At 45.2% G+C, this 18,305-nt stretch overlaps 1 protein-coding gene across 2 annotated transcripts; it reads left to right on the top strand.

Moving 5' to 3' along the window:
• The first annotated feature begins 2,420 nt into the window (after positions 1-2,420).
• COIL (coilin) lies at positions 2,421-15,356 on the top strand. Of its 2 annotated transcripts, XM_089478202.1 has the most exons (7): positions 2,423-2,730; positions 3,531-4,704; positions 5,638-5,724; positions 7,167-7,214; positions 8,356-8,425; positions 13,271-13,359; positions 15,175-15,356. In XM_089478202.1, exons 1-7 carry the CDS (start codon positions 2,465-2,467, stop codon positions 15,301-15,303), a joined length of 1,863 nt encoding a protein of 620 aa, XP_089334328.1. In that variant the 5' UTR covers positions 2,423-2,464; the 3' UTR covers positions 15,304-15,356. The 2 variants fall into 2 exon arrangements, 1 of the variants encoding a protein (XP_089334328.1); XR_016271810.1 differs by lacking the exons at positions 13,271-13,359; positions 15,175-15,356 and adding an exon at positions 8,049-8,208 and having other exon boundaries at positions 2,421-2,730.
• Positions 15,357-18,305: the final 2,949 nt, after the last annotated feature.

The following is an 18,305-nucleotide window of genomic DNA, read 5'->3' as shown; positions in this document are numbered from 1 at the left end:
ATAGGCCAGATGGGTGGTTGATTGTTTGTCAGTTGAGAGGGTAGTTTCACAGCTGGGTCATCAAATGGGCTGGCAGGTGAGTGGGATGTGATTGGAGGCTACTGACCTCACATCCATGCACACGTGTTTGGGATGGAAGACAAAATGATGATGATGATGATGGCACAGTGCAGGTTGTACCCACTAATGGCCCATTTTGGCAGGTCTGTCCTTTCAGAACAATTATGAATTCCTGTGGGTGTTCAACCTATTGTGTAAGCCAGAAGTGTGATCAGTGGGTTCTCACTGCAAAATGGGAAACCCCAGAGATGTCAGCTTTTCCCATCTACTCAGGCCCATAATCAGTAGGAAACACCCTAAAAAGCTATTTCAGGGGTGCATTTCTCAGCTCCAACAGCCGATGAAAGAAGAATAAAATGTCAGGCATCAGACATGTTTGCTGTCTACAGTGATGGCACGGAGGGCTCTACCTCCATTCTCCCCTAGAAAAATTAAAAGGCCAAGAAATTCATGGCTTTCTTTAACAGTATTTAAAGAATTATTTTCATTTAAATCATGTTTGAAGAGTAAAGGACTGGGAAAGCACTGATGAATCCATCAAAAAACCATCATGTCCCTCTTCTATTTTTTGATTGATTTTTAAGGAATCTTGAAGTTGTTAGGGGCTTTGGGGGTCTTGCCTAGGATTTTTTTGTTTTTTTATAGAGGAGGCTCAGGAAAGTCTCTGGAGTCTTCAAAAATTGGAGTTTGGGACCACATGCAGCCCATGGTTGCACTTTCCTCACCCCATCCCTAAAGCAGGGAGAAAATGCAGCCTTTCAGAGGCTTTTGGACAGTACTTCTCACAATTCCTTGCCACTGGCTGTATGGGAGTTGCACTACAGCCACATCTAGAGGGTTGTATCTTCCCCATCCGACCCATATGTATGTATAACTAGGGTACAGTGGATAAATGGCCCCAGAATATGTACATGGGAGAAAAAGACTTCTGATGAAGAAGAAGTGCAAATCTCAGCTGATCTGCATGTTGCCAGAAAAGCTTTGGCTTAGACCTACAACTAAGGATCCAGGCTCAATTACTAGCATCTCATAATATTCTCAGGTGCCTGAAACTGTGCCTGAAACACACACACACACAAACTATAAACAGCAATCAGAATATTGGGCTGGGTGAACCAGTCCTCTGACTGCATTAGTGTTGGTGGTGTTTTCACCTAGGATAGGTACACAGGGAAGCATGGACATCAGCTTTGAAGAATCATTGTTTGCTTTTTTATAAGCAGCATATATGCCTGAAAGGATCAAAACTTAATGTTAGACCTAACCAAACCAATTGTGTTTTGTTTTAATACACACCGCCCATCTAAATATGTTAATAAAGCCTCTTACCCCATAGTTTGACATCAGCCATGTTTGACATCTTGCTGTACATGCTCTTTTTATGGTTGTACTTAAACACAGTTTAAGTGCTTTTTAAAGTTTTCATACCTTAAAGGCAATTTTCTCTTGTGTTCAGCAACTGGGTGCTTGATTCAGAAGTTAGTGAACCTGTGTAGAAATTCAGAGAAGAAGAAGAAAGGGGGAAAGTGGATTTTACATTATGCTCCCTACCAATGCATGTGCTTCAGTATTTCCACAGAATACAATTTCAAACTCCACAGTCTCTTTAGCAAGACCCCTGGAACTTCTGGAGGCATGGGAAATAGGTCTTGTTGAGAAACAGTATCCACATATTTGGAATCCTAACAGTGCTGATACAAAGTGTTAAGATTGCAAATGCGAACAAGACATGGCTCTACCTGCTTCAACATGGCTATTATTCTAGTGTCCCTGAATTATTGGAAAACATGAAAAACGGAGTGTGTGGTACACACACACACACACACGAACTGTTTCTGTACTATAACCAAGTGACCAAAATGGATAACTTTAAACAAACGGGCAAAAAAACAGTCCTCACTGGAGGAAGACTAGCCAATGTATCAGGATTGCTGATACATTCTGCATCTGAGCACAATTAAGCAGCAAGAATGTATATTTATAAGTAGCGAGGGGGCGCTCGAGAGCAGTCGTGCGTGACGTCAGCGCTTAGTCTCTCTAATAATGACTCCCTCCTCCTCCTCCAGAGCAATCCAGCGCCTCTTCCGAGAGGGGGCGCTCGAGAGCAGGCGTGCGTGACGTCAGCGCTTAGTCTCTCTAATAATGACTCCCTCCTCCTCCTCCAGAGCAATCCAGCGCCTCTTCCGAGAGGGGGCGCTCGAGAGCAGGCGTGCGTGACGTCAGCGCTTAGTCTCTCTAATAATGACTCCCTCCTCCTCCTCCAGAGCAATCCAGCGCCTCTTCCGAGAGGGGGCGCTCGAGAGCAGGCGTGCGTGAGTGACGTCACTCCCATCCCCGAGTCCTGCTCGCTTTCCCCCTTCCTTTGTCCGGCGCCGCGCTCCGTAGCCCTTCCTGCGCGATCAAAATGGCGGCGGCAGCGGCCGGCGGTGGCGGCGAGGCTCCGCTGCGTCTGCGTCTGCTGTTCGACTTCCCTCCTCCGGGGACGCCGTCCTGCGGCGTGTGCTGGCTGCTGCTGGAGCCCAGCCAGGCGCGGCTCATCACCGACCTGATCAGCCTGATCCGGGAGAAGTTCGGCTTCAGCCGCCACGCCAAGCTCAGCCTCTTCCTGGAGGGGGCGCTGCTGCCGCCCACGGAGAGCGCCCGCCTGGTCAGGGACAACGACGCCCTCCGGTAAGGAGTCAGGATGCAGGCCAGGAACCAGGGAGCCCCGCCCCGCGCTCTCAGTCAAAGCATCCCCATCCAGCCTCTGCTTAAAGGCCTCCGAGGAAGGAGTGTGCTCCAGTTCCTCCTAATGTTGAAGTGGAATCGCTTTCCCTGGAGCTACATCCATTGCTCCCTGTTCTGTTCTCTGGAGCAGCAGGAAACAAGCTCCTTCCATCCTCAAGACAGGCATTCAAGGACACCCCCACATATAAAAGCTAAAAATCACTTATATAAACACAGGGTGACCAGCAGTCCTCCTTTTCCAGGACACGTCCTACTTTCAGCCTCCTGTCCAGGAGGAGTTCCGAAACGTCCTCCGTTTTGAGCATATGCTCAACAGCATGCTTAAAATGGAGGCTATTTGGAATTCTCCTGGACAGGAGGCTGAAAGTAGGAGAGGTCCTGGGGAAGGAGGACTGCTGGTCTCCCTGCCTCCGAACAACTCCTGCCGAGAAAACCCATAATAGGTTCGCCTTGGGGTCACCATACGTCAGAAACTACCTGAAGACACACAACAAGAACGACAGTCATGCCCCTTGGTGGCCTGAATATCCTGAAGGCACCCTGGGATAACCAGGGAACTAAGGTCGTATGTAATATAATCTCATAAATTGGAATAAGACAGTTTTGCCAGTGTCGCTGCTTTCTTTGCTGCAAACTTCGTAGTATTGAGGGTTGGCTGAAATTGGGTTTTCATTTTCTCATAACACTAACATGTAAATGATGCTGTATCGTTCAAATTTCTTTCTCTGTGTTAAATTTGACAGAGTTAAACTGGAAGAAGTTATTGGAGAAGGCAGTTACAATGAAATCACCAATGGTTTCAGTAACGTGTCAAAAAAACAGAAAAGACGTCACAGGCAAAAGTCGGAAGCAAATGATTCTGAAAGTGATTATGAAGAGCATAGGAAAAGGAAGAGGAGCAAACCGCACAGTAAGCATTCTTCCAGCCAGGAAGAGAATGCTGCAGGTATTTGGGACTCGGCACCACTTACGAAAAGGAAGAAAGCAGTGGCTGAATTAGATTGTGTTACAGATGGTAAGAGGGGTGACAATACTCATTCCAAGAAGCTTAAAAAAAGGGATCAAAGAGAGAGGGAGCAGGAGACAGAAACACACAGAAAGAAGAAAAAAGCAAGGACACTTAAAGAAAAGAACATTTTACAGAAGACCAACAACACTTTGCCTTTGAGTTCCAGACAAAAAAACACAGCAAAAAACACAGTAGCACGATCGAGCATAAAAAACGGTCAATCCTCAAGCGAATCTTCCACTTCATCATCAACCAGTGATGATAATATAGCAGACACGAAACAAAAACACACGCTCACAACTAAGGTGGCATCACAGCACATAAAGAAGTCACAGCTAGTATCTCCTGTTACATCTGTTTCTCCTGGTAAAGTTACTGCCAAACTTAAAGACAGACAATCTCTTGAGAGAGCAAAAAGTAAGAAGGCCAAAAGCCAGTCCTCTAGCTCAGGCAGTGATTCTACTTCAGGGGAAGAGGAAAGCCAGCAGAGTGGGAACCTGAAAAATAAAACTTCAAATAATAATCGAGGAACTGGGACTGATGTAACTTCAAAGACCAAAGCAAAAACCTCCTCTTCTGAGTCTGAGAGTTCAGAATCAGAAACGTATGTTATTAAAAAGCCCAAGATGACTGCTATAGTCAGTCGGTCCTTAGGAGGAACTGGCAACCAACAAGTGGTACCTGCCACTTGTGGACTAAATACAGGTTCCAGTGACAATATAAGGGGCCGTGGAAGAGGAGATAGCCCCTTTTGGAGAGGGCCTAGGGTTCGTGGATGCCGGGGGATGTTCCGGGGCCGAGGGAGGGGAAGAGGAGAAAGCACTAACTCATTCTATAATTATACCAGTGAACACCAAAAAGAGCAACAGTTAAATGAAGCAGCGACAAACACTTCAGTTATTATCCAGGTGAGTCCAATTGCAATCTGGCAACATAACATAATTAGATTAAGATGATTAACAAAATGAGAAGCAAACTAGTATAAGCACTTGTAGGATCTGCATCCCAAACTGTTTGCATGCAAGCATCCCATCAGCTAAATTCCACGATCCATGAGATAACAGCTGGTGTCACATTTTATGAGTTTTCAGTGCCAGTTAAGACCTACTTATTCAGCCAGACTTTGGATCCAGGATTCTGTATTCTTTAAATGCTTTTTTTTACTCTGTTTGTGCTGTCCTTTGCTTTTGCTATGTTATTGTTTAGAGTGGACTATATGATTTTATTGTATTTTATTCTGTTATTTGGCATTATGTTGTAATAAAATGGATTAACAACATGAATGAAAAATAATAGAACCTATCTGAACATGGAAATGGTGCGTCTACCTCTATAGTGCAAATTTATCCTGCCATATATTGGCTGACATCGTTTTGCTTAGTGCTAACTAGAGTAGACCCATTCAATCGAATGCTAAATCGTGAATTAACATGTAAGTAAATATCATTGATTGAATGGATGTACTTCAGTCAGAACTAACAACAAAATATGGACCTTTGGCCCAGAACACATGGGCCAAAAGCAGCAGCTCCGGCTGCTTTGGGAGCATGGTATATTGATGACACATGCCCCCAAAGCAGCCGGAAGCTGTGCTGGGGCCACATTCTGGTCCAAAGGACTGGATCAAAAAGGAGTAAATTTAAACTGACTTCTGGTGACAGAATCACCACAGGTTGCAGGCTGCTCTGAGAGCAGGCAGTGTGGTCACCACAGTCTCGGCCAGAGCAGTCAGAGGTCATTCCTTCATGGCCGTCTGCTCTGCACTTTTGTCTTCAATGCAGTTTTTGTACTTTTTATTGAGTTTGTTATAATGACAGTTTTTCTTAACCATTGTTTCATAGAATTCAGTGGAGGTTCAAAAGAAGGACTATAGCATATTACCTCTGTTAGCTGCCCCTCCACAAGTAGGACAGAAAATTGCTTTTAAGGTATGTAATTTTAACAAGGCACTTAAACCATATTTCAGTTGTGTAGAGCGTGTTATTCTAATAGCATTGGAAAAGACTTCATGGCTGGTGTCAAACATGCAGTAAGAGGTTGTATAACATAATTAGATGGGTATGGTATATCAAAACAGGACAATTGGGTTTGTTAGTTCTGTCATTAAGTCTCCACTCTATCAGGCATATATCTTGCTTATAAATAAGTTAACTGAGGCCCTGTACAGCCTGGCACCTTGGGCCAGCTGGGGGGTGGAGTCAGAGCGTGGTGTCTTCATGACGCATGCCCCAGCTCTGCCCCCAGCGCACAGCATCATGGTACTCCTCCAGTGCTGCATCCATACGACGCAGCGTCAAAGAAGTGGCATATAGCCATGGCGCCGCAGCTATGGCACTCTTTCCAGGGCACAAAAGGATCAGTTTTTGAGGCTCCTTTTCGCACCCTGGAAAAGCCAGATCGGGACCATGGAATGCAGTTGCTACAGCCCCGATCCGGCTGAAGAAGGGGTGGCTGGAGGCTGCGCCTTCGTGGTTGTTTGTACAGCCCCTGTTTCTTCAAAGCTAATGTGCTTGCTTTCATGTGTACATATCCTAGGTGAAAACTAACACCATCAATTCTGGTATCTTATGCAGTCAGATGAGTGGTTCATTTAGCCCAGTACTGTGTATCCTGATAACTGTTCGCAGTTTGTTGGGTTTGAGGCAGAAGTTCAGGCACCTTCATCACGAGATACTAGGGTCTGAGTCTGGAATCTTAGATGTACATATGAGCCAATGCTCCTCTTCTGCCAACATGTAGTTCAGCTGTGATTTGCACTTCCTCTTCTTTAGAAGTCTTTTTCTCCAGGTTATATATTCTGGGCCCATTTATCCACCATACGTCTGTTGTATATACTTTTGGGCTTAAGGGTACATGCAACCCTTCAGACATTGTTGGAGTGAAACTCCCATACAGCCAGTGGTGAGGAATTGCAAGAAGTACTGTCCAAAAGCATCTGGAAGGCTGCATTTCCCCTGCTTTAGGAGTGGGGTGGGGAAAGTGCAGCAATGGGTTGCATGTGCCCCCAAGTCCTGTTTTTGCAGCCTTCAGAGACTTTCCTGAGTCCCTTCCAATTTAAAAAAATTGGTCAGTCCCCCCAAAATTATAGAGCAATCCCACAACAACTTTGAAATCCCTTTAAAAATCAGCCAAAAAAATAGCAAAGGAACAAGATGGTTTTTTGTGGATTCATCTGTGTTTTTACCAGTCTTAAGCTCTTCAGATAGGGTGCAATTTAAATGAAAATAATTCACTGAATATTGTTAAATATTGTTAAAGAAATCCATGAATTTCTTGACCTTTAAATTTTTATATGAAAGAATGGTGGTGGAGCCTTGGCTAAATAATGTCATCACTGTAGACAGTAAGCATTTCATTTTTCTTTTGTCAGCTGTTGGAACTAACCGAGAATTACACACCTGAAGTGTCAGATTATAAGGTATTGCTGCTAATCCTTTAGTGTGTTTTCCTACTGATTATGTATTAGTAGTTTAATATGGCCATTTCTCAGTGCTTATAGTAATGGTGGTTAAGAAACAGTAAGGATATATCTACATTCATTAGTCTAGCCATTACATCAACCTTGCCTACCCAACCAAACTGCAAATATAGTGAAAATACTGCTGGCCTATCTTAAAAGGATTATCAAAATAATTGTATGTAAAGCTTGTCTGAGTATTTTGAGTGGTGGTGGTAAATTCATTTAGAAGAAGGGCATATTATGATAATTTTGTTTTGATTTTGGAGTTTTTCTTCTTAATCTACAAACTGCATTGAAATCCTCTTGGCAGAAACGCAGCCTATAAATCGCTTCCTTTTGCTGAAAGTTTGTAAGCGTCTTTATGCCCTGATGGAAGGTGGAGCCCACATTCAACCAAAATTCATGGTGAAACTTATTATTTAAACATACTGGCTTGTTCCTGTAAACAATACTTTTATAGCTTTTTGTGTAAATGTTGGTTTTTTGTGCAAATCTCCATATTTGGGGGGCAAAAAATATATTTTTAAAAAGTTCCAAAATCATCCCCAAATGCAAGAATTTCCACTCATAAGAAAACCTCTGGAGTCATTCTTGTAGTTTACAAGAAAGAAATTAACAGGGGCAGACTATTTTCACCTGTGAAAACAATCCAAAATTCTAAGCTATGGCATATACATAATTGCATTTATTTGTGGGATTTCTGTCTAGAAAGGTCAGATTGTAGAGAGCTGGTAGAGCTGGTTTCTCCCAACTTCAGCAAAATTTACAAGGACAATGCTTGTTTCCCCTTAGGACTGAATAGCATTAATTCACTGAATATGGAGACGTGAAAAGGGAACACCACTAGAAGGCTCCCTACCTCTGTTCACCTTGCTATTGAGGATCAAGCTCAGTATCTTTGCTGCTATTATCCTGTGTTTTTTTCTGGGTCACTGGAGTTTGAGCATTAAGTGTGCGTATGTAATCAGGTTACATTGCGTTATACTGAAGTGTTGTATCAGACTTTTTCCTCTGGTAAAAACACATAGACAGGTAAATTAAGCAAATTATGTTTGACTTATCATAATTGACACTACGTAATCTTGTTCTGTTTTGTAAGGAAGGAAAAATTGTCAGTTGGAACCCTGCTAACAAGCAGTTAGAACTGGAAATTCTTTCTTTTTCATCAGGTGAGTTTTGTGCAGTTTCAGAGATAAATATGAAAATATATGTTACTCTTGTGAACAAGGGCAGCTTACTAATGTTGATATTTCTAATTTTATATAATTCTGGTTTTAAGGACAAATTATTTATACAGAACTGTTGGCAATATAAACACAGATATACCTCAATTAATAGATGTGTTCCTTCAACAGAAACTTTAATAGGAGAGGCAGAAATAATATGGAAAGACTAGGGATAGGTTCCTACATCACAAAAAAGGAGTGGTTCAACCTATTTCAGCGAACATTTTATTTATATTTTGGTCTGCACATGTGAAAGATTGGATAAGACGTGCATTTTGAACCTTCTAGAGACCACTTGAAAGCTTTTCCCAGAATGCATCCAGGGATTTTTTTTAACCAGCCTCCAATTTCCTTACAATTCTGAGCTCAAACTTTATTGCGTTGTTTGCTGGAGATACACTGTGGCAACATAAAACTGAAAGTATATACAGTCATCCCTCCATATTTGCGGATTTGATATTTGCAGATTTGATTATTCACGGATTTCATTAATATGTTCTCTCTAGGACTGTCTAGGTCCTCCAGTGCAACTCTGTGGTCAACTTGAACTAAATGTTGCACTGAAAGACCATTTGTAGCTACTCCAGTGCCATTCTATGGTCAGTGTATGTTGGACATTGACCACAGAGTTGCACTGGAGGACCTAGAGATTCCTAGAGAGGTGTCCTCAGGTAAAAACAGTGTTTTTGTTATTTGTGGTTTTTCCATATTCACGGGGGTCTTGTTCCCCTAACCCTAGCGAATATGGAGGGACAACTGTATTTCTCTATCTTCCTTCAGTATCCTCCCAACGCCCCCCGCCGCCTCCTCGCCGGACTCCGCAGCCAAGCCGCGCTTCTGCCGGGCGGCCTCCTCCCGGGGTGTCGGAGGTGCGCATCTGCGCACCGCCCCGGGAGCGCCGCCCACGGACTGTAGAGCCACCGCTGCGGGACTCTTTACTTTTTGCTGCTTTGGCCTTTGGCGGCAGCCGGGGAGCGGGCCCTTTAAGACTCCTGGGGGGAAGGCAGGGAGTGAGAGCTCGCCAGGTGAGAGCGGCGAGCTCAAAAGCCGGACGCTCGGACCTCCCTGACACGCCCCCCGCTGCCTCCTCACCGGACTCCGCAGCCAAGCCGCGCTTCTGCCGGGCGGCCTCCTCCCGGGGTGTCGGAGGTGCGCATCTGCGCACCGCCCCGGGAGCACCGCCCACGGACTGTAGAGCCACCGCTGCGGGACTCCGCATCTGCGCAGCTGCGCAGTTTTTACTGGGCTAGGGAGGTTGTGGGTCAGCTTGGGCAGAGGATGCCTGCGGTGGCTAACCTCTGCCCCTTATTTGCTGGTGTAGGGTGGGGGGGAGGTCATGGACGCGGGGGATGCATGGGCTGGGGAGGAAGGGGATAACATCACTTTGAGCGGAGCTCCTATTGAGGCTGTGTGGGGCAGGGGGAGGTATGGCGGTGGGAGGAGGGACTTGCGTTCCAGGGGAAGGCGAGATCGATGCCTCATATCCATCTCTCCTTCCTGTCCCCCTCCCAACCTAAGGGACCTGAGGGTTGCTCCAACCGTGCCACAAACCCTGTCGCTGCTCCTGTGCAATGCCAGATCAATTAACAACAAGACCCACATCCTCCACGACCTGTTGGAGGACCGAAGTTGTGATCTGCCTTGCATTACTGAGACCTGGCTGGGGCCTGAAGGGGATGCTGTGTGGGCTCAGGCCCTGCCTGCCAGGTTCTCGGTGAAGGACCAGCCCAGGTTAGGTGGGCGGGGGGGGTGTGTGGCCTTGATACATAGGAACACCGTGTCCCTCACCAGGAACCACATCCGACAGATGTCCTATATCGAGTGTATTTACCTGACCCTAAAGGCGAGGGACAGTCTAGGGATTCTGTTGGTGTATCGGCCACCCCGTGCGCTAACGGACTCCCTTAACGAGCTGACACAGCTGGTCGCTGAACTGATGCTGGAGACGCCCAGGCTTCTTGTCCTGGGCGACTTCAACATCTCCTTCACGGCCAGCTATGTTCCACCCGGTGCAGCTCGCAAATTCATGGACACCATGGCTGCCATGGGCCTGTCCCAGCTAATTCAGGGTCCTACGCATTGTGCGGGTAATACTCTCGATTTGGTCTTCTGTTCTTATGCGGAAAATCCGTGGGTGGAAATATCTGATATTTCCCCCTTGCCATGGACGGATCATTTCCTGGTCGAGGTGAAAATCAAGGTCTCTACCCAGATCCCTCCCGGGGGTGGTGGACCTATTAGGATGGTCCACCCTCGAAGGCTAATGGAACCTGACCGGTTCCAGGAAGCCCTAGAGGGACACATGGTTGGAAGTGACGGCGATTCTGTTGATGCCCTGACTGATATCTGGAATACCAGTCTCTCGAGGGCTATACACAGTATCGCTCCCAAGCGCCCTCTCAGACCCGCTTCCAAACGCAAGCCCTGGTATACGGAAGATCTCCGGGCAAGGAAGCGGGAGCTGCGACGGCTAGAGTACCGTTGGCGGAAACACCTTCGCTTAGACGACAAGACTCTCCTAGCCCAACGGTTAGAGGACTATGGAGAGGCGATACGAGCAGCAAAGAATTCGTTCTATGGTGCTCGTATCGCGTCCGCGGAGTCGCGTCCAGCAGAGTTGTTCAGGGTAGTTAGGGAGCTTACTCAGCTCCCTCCTACCCTGAACCAGATCCTTGAACCTTCTAAGGCCTGCTGTGACTTATTTAATGACTTCTTCGTGGATAAAACTTCTCGGATAAGCGAAGGTCTTAACGCCGACATTCAGGCAGAACCTAGCGTAGAGGTGTCCAGGGCCTCCGTGGACTTTATTAAGCTGGATCGGTTTGAGTTGGTAAGTACCGATGATGTGGACAAGATCCTCGGAAGTGTTCGGAAGACAACCTGCTCTCTCGATCCCTGTCCCTCGTGGCTAGCAGCCCAGGGGGGACCGGCTGTAACTTCATTGTTACGCCGGATAATTAACACATCTCTGAGGGAAGGGCAATTTCCATCTGTTCTTAAATTGGCCCTAGTAAAACCTTTATTAAAAAAGCCCTCCCTCGACCCCCTGGTATATAATAATTATCGGCCAGTTTCACTGCTGCCATTTTTGGGGAAGGTGATCGAGAGGGCGGTTGCAATCCAGCTTCAGGGGGTCTTGGATGAAACGGATTATCTGGACCCATTTCAAACTGGCTTTCGGGCGGGTTATGGGGTTGAGTCGGCCATGGTCGCCTTGGTCGATGATCTCCGTCTGGGCATCGACAGGGGAAGCGTGTCCCTGTTGGTGCTCTTGGACATCTCAGCGGCTTTCGATACCATAGACCATGGTATCCTTCTGGGGCGCCTGGCAGAGGTGGGAATCGGGGGCACTGCGCTCCAGTGGTTCCGGTCCTACCTCTCCGGGAGGTCCCAGATGGTGCAGCTGGGAGACGTGTGCTCCGACGAGAGGGCCCTTAAAACTGGGGTCCCTCAAGGAGCCATTCTGTCTCCCATGCTATTTAACATTTACATGAAACCGCTGGGAGAGATCATCCGGAGACATGGGGCGCGGGGTTATCAGTACGCTGATGACACCCAGATTATTTTCTCTATGTCTCCGACTGATGCAGTGACTGAGGATGGCGTCTCTCCTCTCGTGGCCTGTCTGGAGTCAGTAATGGGCTGGATGAGGGAAAACCGACTCAAGCTGAATCCAGAGAAAACGGAGGTACTCATGATAGGTTCCCCTGGTCCAGGAATGACGGTGGTTCCACCTGTCCTGAACGGGGTCACGCTCTCTGTGAAGGACTCCGTGCGCAGTCTGGGGGTGCTTCTTGACTCGTCCCTTCACCTGACTGCTCAGGTGAATGCGACGGTCAAGAGCACCTGTTATCAGCTTCGGCTTATTCGCCAGCTGCGCCCATACCTGGCCCAGAGGGACCTTGAAACAGTGGTACATGCCCTGGTAACCTCGAGACTGGATTTCTGCAATGGACTCTACATGGGGTAGCCCTTATACCAAACCCGGAAGCTTCAAATGGTGCAGAACATGGCAGCTAGGCTGGTTACTGGTATGTCCAGGGCCAGCCATATAACACCGGTTTTAAAAGACTTCCATTGGCTGCCCATTCGCTTCCGGGCGCAATATAAGGTGTTGGTGATGACCTATAAAGCCCTAAATGGCTTGGGCCCAGGATACCTGAAGGACCGCCTCTCCCCGTACATTCCGCCCCGCACCCTCAGAACATCTGGGCAGCAACTACTTAGGGTTCCCGGGGCGAGATTGTCCTCCACTTCTAGGAGGACTTTTTCCATCGCCGCCCCGGCCCTTTGGAATACGCTGCCCATAGAGCTCCGCTCAGCTACCTCCCTGGCCCAATTCAAACGGGATCTGAAGACCTACCTGTTTCAGATAGCATTCCCCGAATAAGGTCCCATAGCGCCCCCCCCCCCCCCCCGCCGCACAGGCAATGGATTGGCTAACCCGGGGGCTTTTGCTTTTGTCTTGCTTTTGTTTTTGTTTTTTTGTTTTTGATTTTGTTTTATTGTATGATTTATGTAATTTTGGCATGGTTTTAATTGAATATTGTGTATTTTAATTGTTGTAAACCGCCCTGATCTTATGGAAGGGCGGTATATAAATAAAATTTTTATTATTATTATTTAATGTGGTAAAAAACCTCTAGCTAGATAGAGTATGAAAAGGAAAAGTGGGCAAGGCAGGCATAAAAAGACTTTATACATAGAAATTTCTTTTTTAGAGGGTTTGTAAACTGAGGTATGCCTGCATCACAAAGTTAATTTTTATTTTGTTGTATGTGTTTTTAGTTGCAAAAGAGCCAGGAAAGTTTGATCTGGTATACCAATCTGCTGATGGAGCTGAAACAGTAGAATATGCCGTATCTCAAGACAGAAAGGTATATTAGCACTTTCTTGAAATTGTTTTGCAGTAGAAGAACGGTGCTTATGAGAATTGTAGAATCGGAAGAGACCACAAAGACCACCCAATCCAACCCCTTGCCATGCAGGAAGACACAATCAAAGCACTCCTGACAAATGGCTATCCAGCCTCTGTTTACAAATCTCCAAGGAAAAAGACTCCACCACTCTCCAAGGAAATGTGTTCCACTGTCAACCAGCTCTTACTGTTAGGAAATTATTCTTAATGTTTAGGTGGAATCTCTTTTCATGTCGTTTGCATCCATTACTCTTGGTCCTGTTCTCTGGAGCAGCAGAAAACAAGCTTGTTCCATCCTCAATATAACATCCCACCCAATATTTAAACATGGCTGCCATTCCACTCCTTAACTTTCTCTTCCCCAGGCTAAACATACCCAGCTCCCTAACCTGCTCCTCATAGGGAATGGTTTCTGGACCTTTCACCATTTTGGTCAACCCCCTCTGGACATTCTCCAGCTTGTCCACATCCTTCCAAAATTGTGTTACCTCTTCATGGCCATGCTATCTGGGTGATTTGGGAAGCTGCATTTCACAGAATTTCCAGTATCTGTAGAATATAAAATCAACCTAAAACATTTTATCACATACTATGTTTGTAAGGCAATCTAATCTCATTGTGATGTCTGCATGTAGCAAAGGGTTGGGCAGCCTGTAAGGCTGTTTTTATGGTTCCAGATTTTTTTAAAAAACGCCCCTAAATGCTTTTGAGGAGATTTGGGGAGCAGGCAATATTGCCAACCGCCAGGCCATTTTAGTCTCAGAATAAGACATTCTTTTCAAACAAACAAACTAGGACGTAAATCAGAAGTGACTTCCAGATTACTTCTAGCTGTTAAAAATGCTTCTGGCCCCTTTCTGCATTCTTTAGAAGAGTCTTCAGGTGCAGAAGGCTTTTTTTGAATTTTTTGTGGGGGTGCAGCTGGAGTATAGTCTTTCAGGTATTCTGAGAGCCAATGCGGCCTCTGACCCCTGACAGTTTCCCACACCTAACACAAGTGGTTCCTACACCTAGTTGTATAATTTATCTGCATTGTACAAAAGAGGTCAGGGTGGGGAGCATTTTTCAGCATGGGAGGCTGCTAGGAAACCCTTCCTGTGGTTCATGCCATCTTTGGAGGCGACTGAAGCACAAAATTCAGAATATCAGAAATTGTCTGCCTGCCTACTTGCTGAGATTAGAGGAATAAGATGAGGTGCACTGGAGGTGTTTCACATCACTGTTTACAGCTGGGAAATAGCAATCTATATGGGGCTTGCTGTGAAGGAGAAATTTGAATCATTCCACTCTCTCAGTAATCTTCATACGAAGGGCTGTTTCCCTACAGCTTTTAGCACAAGGGGAAACTGCAGATTGTTCTTTATTCCACATCTTAAAAGTGGGCAGAGCAGACTGAGGCTCTATAGACTTGTCTGTATATGTGATAGAATTTCAAGTTGGTGATTTAGTTCCCAGAATTACCTAAGAATATAGAATGTTGTATGCTGTGTATATACAAAACACTGATTAAAATTTATTTTCTCGTGCTATCAAAAGTGCAGATGTTTTGTATATTTCAGCTTTGGCTTCCTTAATTTCAGTCCCAGACTAAAACTGGAATTAAAGGCAGATTTGTCCTCCAAACATTTTATAGATTGGTATTGCATAGCTCTCTTATTTTGTGCAAAAGCATGTTTTTAATATCGGTTACTGAACTGGCATTTAAAAGGTTTTAATGACATTGACACTGTGTGTATTTTTGCCCATGCTGAATTGTATACTTTTTCTCTTTCAGATTACTGAAAGTTGGGATGCACTGATTGAGCCAAGACTAATAGTTGATTCTCTTAATAATGAATCAGGCACTGAAAATGGAAACCCTTCAAATGTGAACAAACAGGCTCCATGCATAAATAGTTTGTAAAGTACTTTCCTTCTGCACATTGCTTCTTTTAAATAAAGGATTTTCAAAAATTAGAGAGGCTTGTTGGACTAGGATTCTGGAGATCAGGGTTTGAATTTCCACTCAGCCATGGAAACCCACTGGGTAACCTTGGGCAAGTCACAGCCTTAGGAAGGCAAGGACAAACTCCCCTCTGAAAAACTTATGCCAAGAAAACCCTGTGATAGGTTCGCCTTAGGATCACCATAAGTCAGAAATGACTTCAAGGCACAGAACAACAACAGAGAATATAAACAATTTGCCAGTACCTTCCATGTTAACTGATAATATAAGCATCTATACCACTTCATATGTTCTTGGGAGTAAATCTCAAGTGGGACTAACATCTGAATAAGCATGTATAAATATGGACTTTTAAAAGATCTGCTGTATAATAACAGCATAATATTCATACGTAGCTAGCTGAAGTACACTTTAATGCTTTTTTTCCACTGAGTGCCACGAGAGGTGGATCATTATTGGTTACAAATTCAGTAAACATAACAAGAGGATGAAAACTGTTTACCCTCCCCAGCTAGTTGAAAGATCACCTTATTGGTTTGGCCTAAAGTCTGGTTTAACCATTTTGTTACTTATTTTAAGCAGAGCTTCTTGATCTTGCAGATGTTACACTGGTGTTGCCTTCTGTGAGACTGAGATGTTTCTGCTCCTGACTGAGAAACTAGAGTCCATTTCAAGTATTAATCTCTGTAACATAGCAATTTCCTTGAAAAGAATGCACATATGGGCCAATCCTGCATTAATATAGGCAAGTGGTGCATCCCTGTAGGCTTTGGCCTATAGTTTGCACAGCAGTGCTATTCCACCACATCAGCCACTGCCATGTGAAATAACTAGGCAGCCTCAACAATGTAGTTTTTGCATATATCTACATTACCACTTGTGTCAGCTGACCAGATGGAACTAGTCTTGCTGTGACAGTCATGTCATAGAGGTAATGCACAGAGATGAGAAGCAAGAAACATGAAAGAAGAATGGGTGGCAGATCCACAGTGAAAACCTGAGTCCATGGGTTGGCATCTACTTGGGAAGCAATCCCCCCCCTTAAAAAACTGCAGGCAAACCCCGCATCCTAGCAAGATGAAGTAGCGCTGCTTTCCATTGCAATCATCCTCAAAATGGTGACAGGAAGTGATATTGCATGGACATGCAGGTATTTGGGGGTAGTATGAAATTCTGGGGTGCTTGTGGGGGTGGGGATAATTATGTGTACTTGGGGAACAGATAGCATTTGGGGTTTTTTAGGTATGGTTTGGGGAGAAAATTGCCTTTAAAACAAATTGGGGAGGTGGGGGTTCAGGAGTTGCACACAGGCTTTAGGCTGCAATTTGCTCAATGCTGCTATATGGGCTTTCTTGGACGTAAGCACCACTGAGTTCTGTGGCACCTACTTCCAGTTTATTGTGCATAGGATTGCTACCTAAGTAATAGAATATAGCAAACTATTATTCATAGCAATGAGAGACCATAAACAGCTAGAAATAGTAACTGTATAAGAAGAAAACAGTTGCACAGACTGCTCTGTTAATAAATGCTATCTAATCAGGGCTTCATCGACACTGCAGAATTAATGCAGTTTGACACTACATTAACTGCTATGGCTCAATGCTATGGAATTCTGGGATCTGTAGTTTTGTGAGATAGTTAGCTTTCTCTGCCAGACAGCTCTGGTACTCCAACAAACTTCAGTTCTATAGGATGACCAAGTGGTGTCAAACTGGTTTAATTTTCTAGTGTGGCAGCAGTTTAGGATTGTAATCTCTTGGAAAGATCGCGGTTTCCATTTCTTGGCCAGCAAATTATGTTCTTTTAAGTCTTGCTAGCAATTACATTCTTTAATGAAATAGTGCATCACAATAACAGTCTCAGAGAAATGGGAAATACAGGTGAAATAATGACAGACAAACCAGAGGAACACCAAAGCATCAGTGTAGGCTGTTGAACTGGAATTGTATCAAAATGTAAAAGAGTAGTGGTATAGAGCACTAGGCCAAATAATCATAACACGAAGCTGTGTAAATAATAATCCCACTGCAAGAAGACAATCACCATATATGTAACATACATATACAGAGAGGTGTAACATAAGACCAAATGTATGACAAAGCTCAAATAGTATATATGATGTAAATACTTGTGAATAATGGAAATTCAGGAATTATGGATGTGGATGAAGAGATGTGGGTGGGGCATTCATTCTCTGCAACATCCTAGCAGCACACGTGTCTCTATGCAGGTTTCGTTTCTCCAAACAAAATACAATCAACTCCAGACTTTACTTTAACTCAAAAATGATTAACTTTTACAACAACCAACAGCGTATCTGAGCCCGGGTTACTTCACCACAAGACCCAGTCCGTTTCCAACTTGTTCACCCTTCACAACTCCTCAGGCTCTGCACCAGAGTGTCTTCCTCCTTGTCCCTTTTCCAGCTCTGCCTTCTCTTTCAGGTCAGGGCCAGGTCTCTGCTCCCCTTTGGGGTCCCACCATTCACCTTCTAGTATTTCCTTTGACTGCCTCCTTCACTCCCCTTCATGTGGGTATTGGAAGTCTCCTTCTCTTCTGGGGTCTGGTAATACAATTTCGGCATGGGGTTCTACCCTCAACAAATTGTGGTGTCCTTGCAGTATCACAGGGCAGCCTAATCATCCTGGGCTCCTGAGGATGCCAACTCTCCCTCTCGCGACTGCCTCCACGTATTCCCGTCTTCCATGTTCTCCTCTCCTCCCCATGTCCACCTGTACTAGGGTTAGCCTAGTACGTACTGGCAGCCCAAAATGGCGGCACCCTGTACATACAGGCACTGCCATTTTGTTGTGATGGATGCCTAGCATCCACACGTCCCGGTGTCTTTGTGACACTGCAGTGCGCCATTGGCGCATTGTGGCGTCACAAACGTGCCACAAAAAGAACCTGCTTGTGGGTTCTTTTTGTTCCGTGACACAGCCGCACGGTTTGTCCTG

Source organism: Sceloporus occidentalis, unplaced genomic scaffold, assembly GCF_023333645.1.
Source record: "Sceloporus occidentalis isolate IW3139 unplaced genomic scaffold, rSceOcc1.0.p SCAF_1, whole genome shotgun sequence".
Lineage (NCBI taxonomy): Eukaryota > Metazoa > Chordata > Lepidosauria > Squamata > Phrynosomatidae > Sceloporus > Sceloporus occidentalis.
The sequence above is the reverse complement of the archived record's forward strand: the minus strand, read 5'-3'. Positions and strand labels throughout refer to the sequence as shown.

Excerpts from the sequence above, each read along its gene's own strand:
- COIL (XM_089478202.1), top strand. The coding sequence starts at position 2,465 with ATGGCGGCGGCAGCGGCCGGCGGTGGCGGCGAGGCTCCGCTGCGTCTG. Across the intron at positions 5,725-7,166 it reads GACAGAAAATTGCTTTTAAG|CTGTTGGAACTAACCGAGAA; the intron begins GTATGTAATTTT and ends TTCTTTTGTCAG. Across the intron at positions 8,426-13,270 it reads AATTCTTTCTTTTTCATCAG|TTGCAAAAGAGCCAGGAAAG; the intron begins GTGAGTTTTGTG and ends ATGTGTTTTTAG.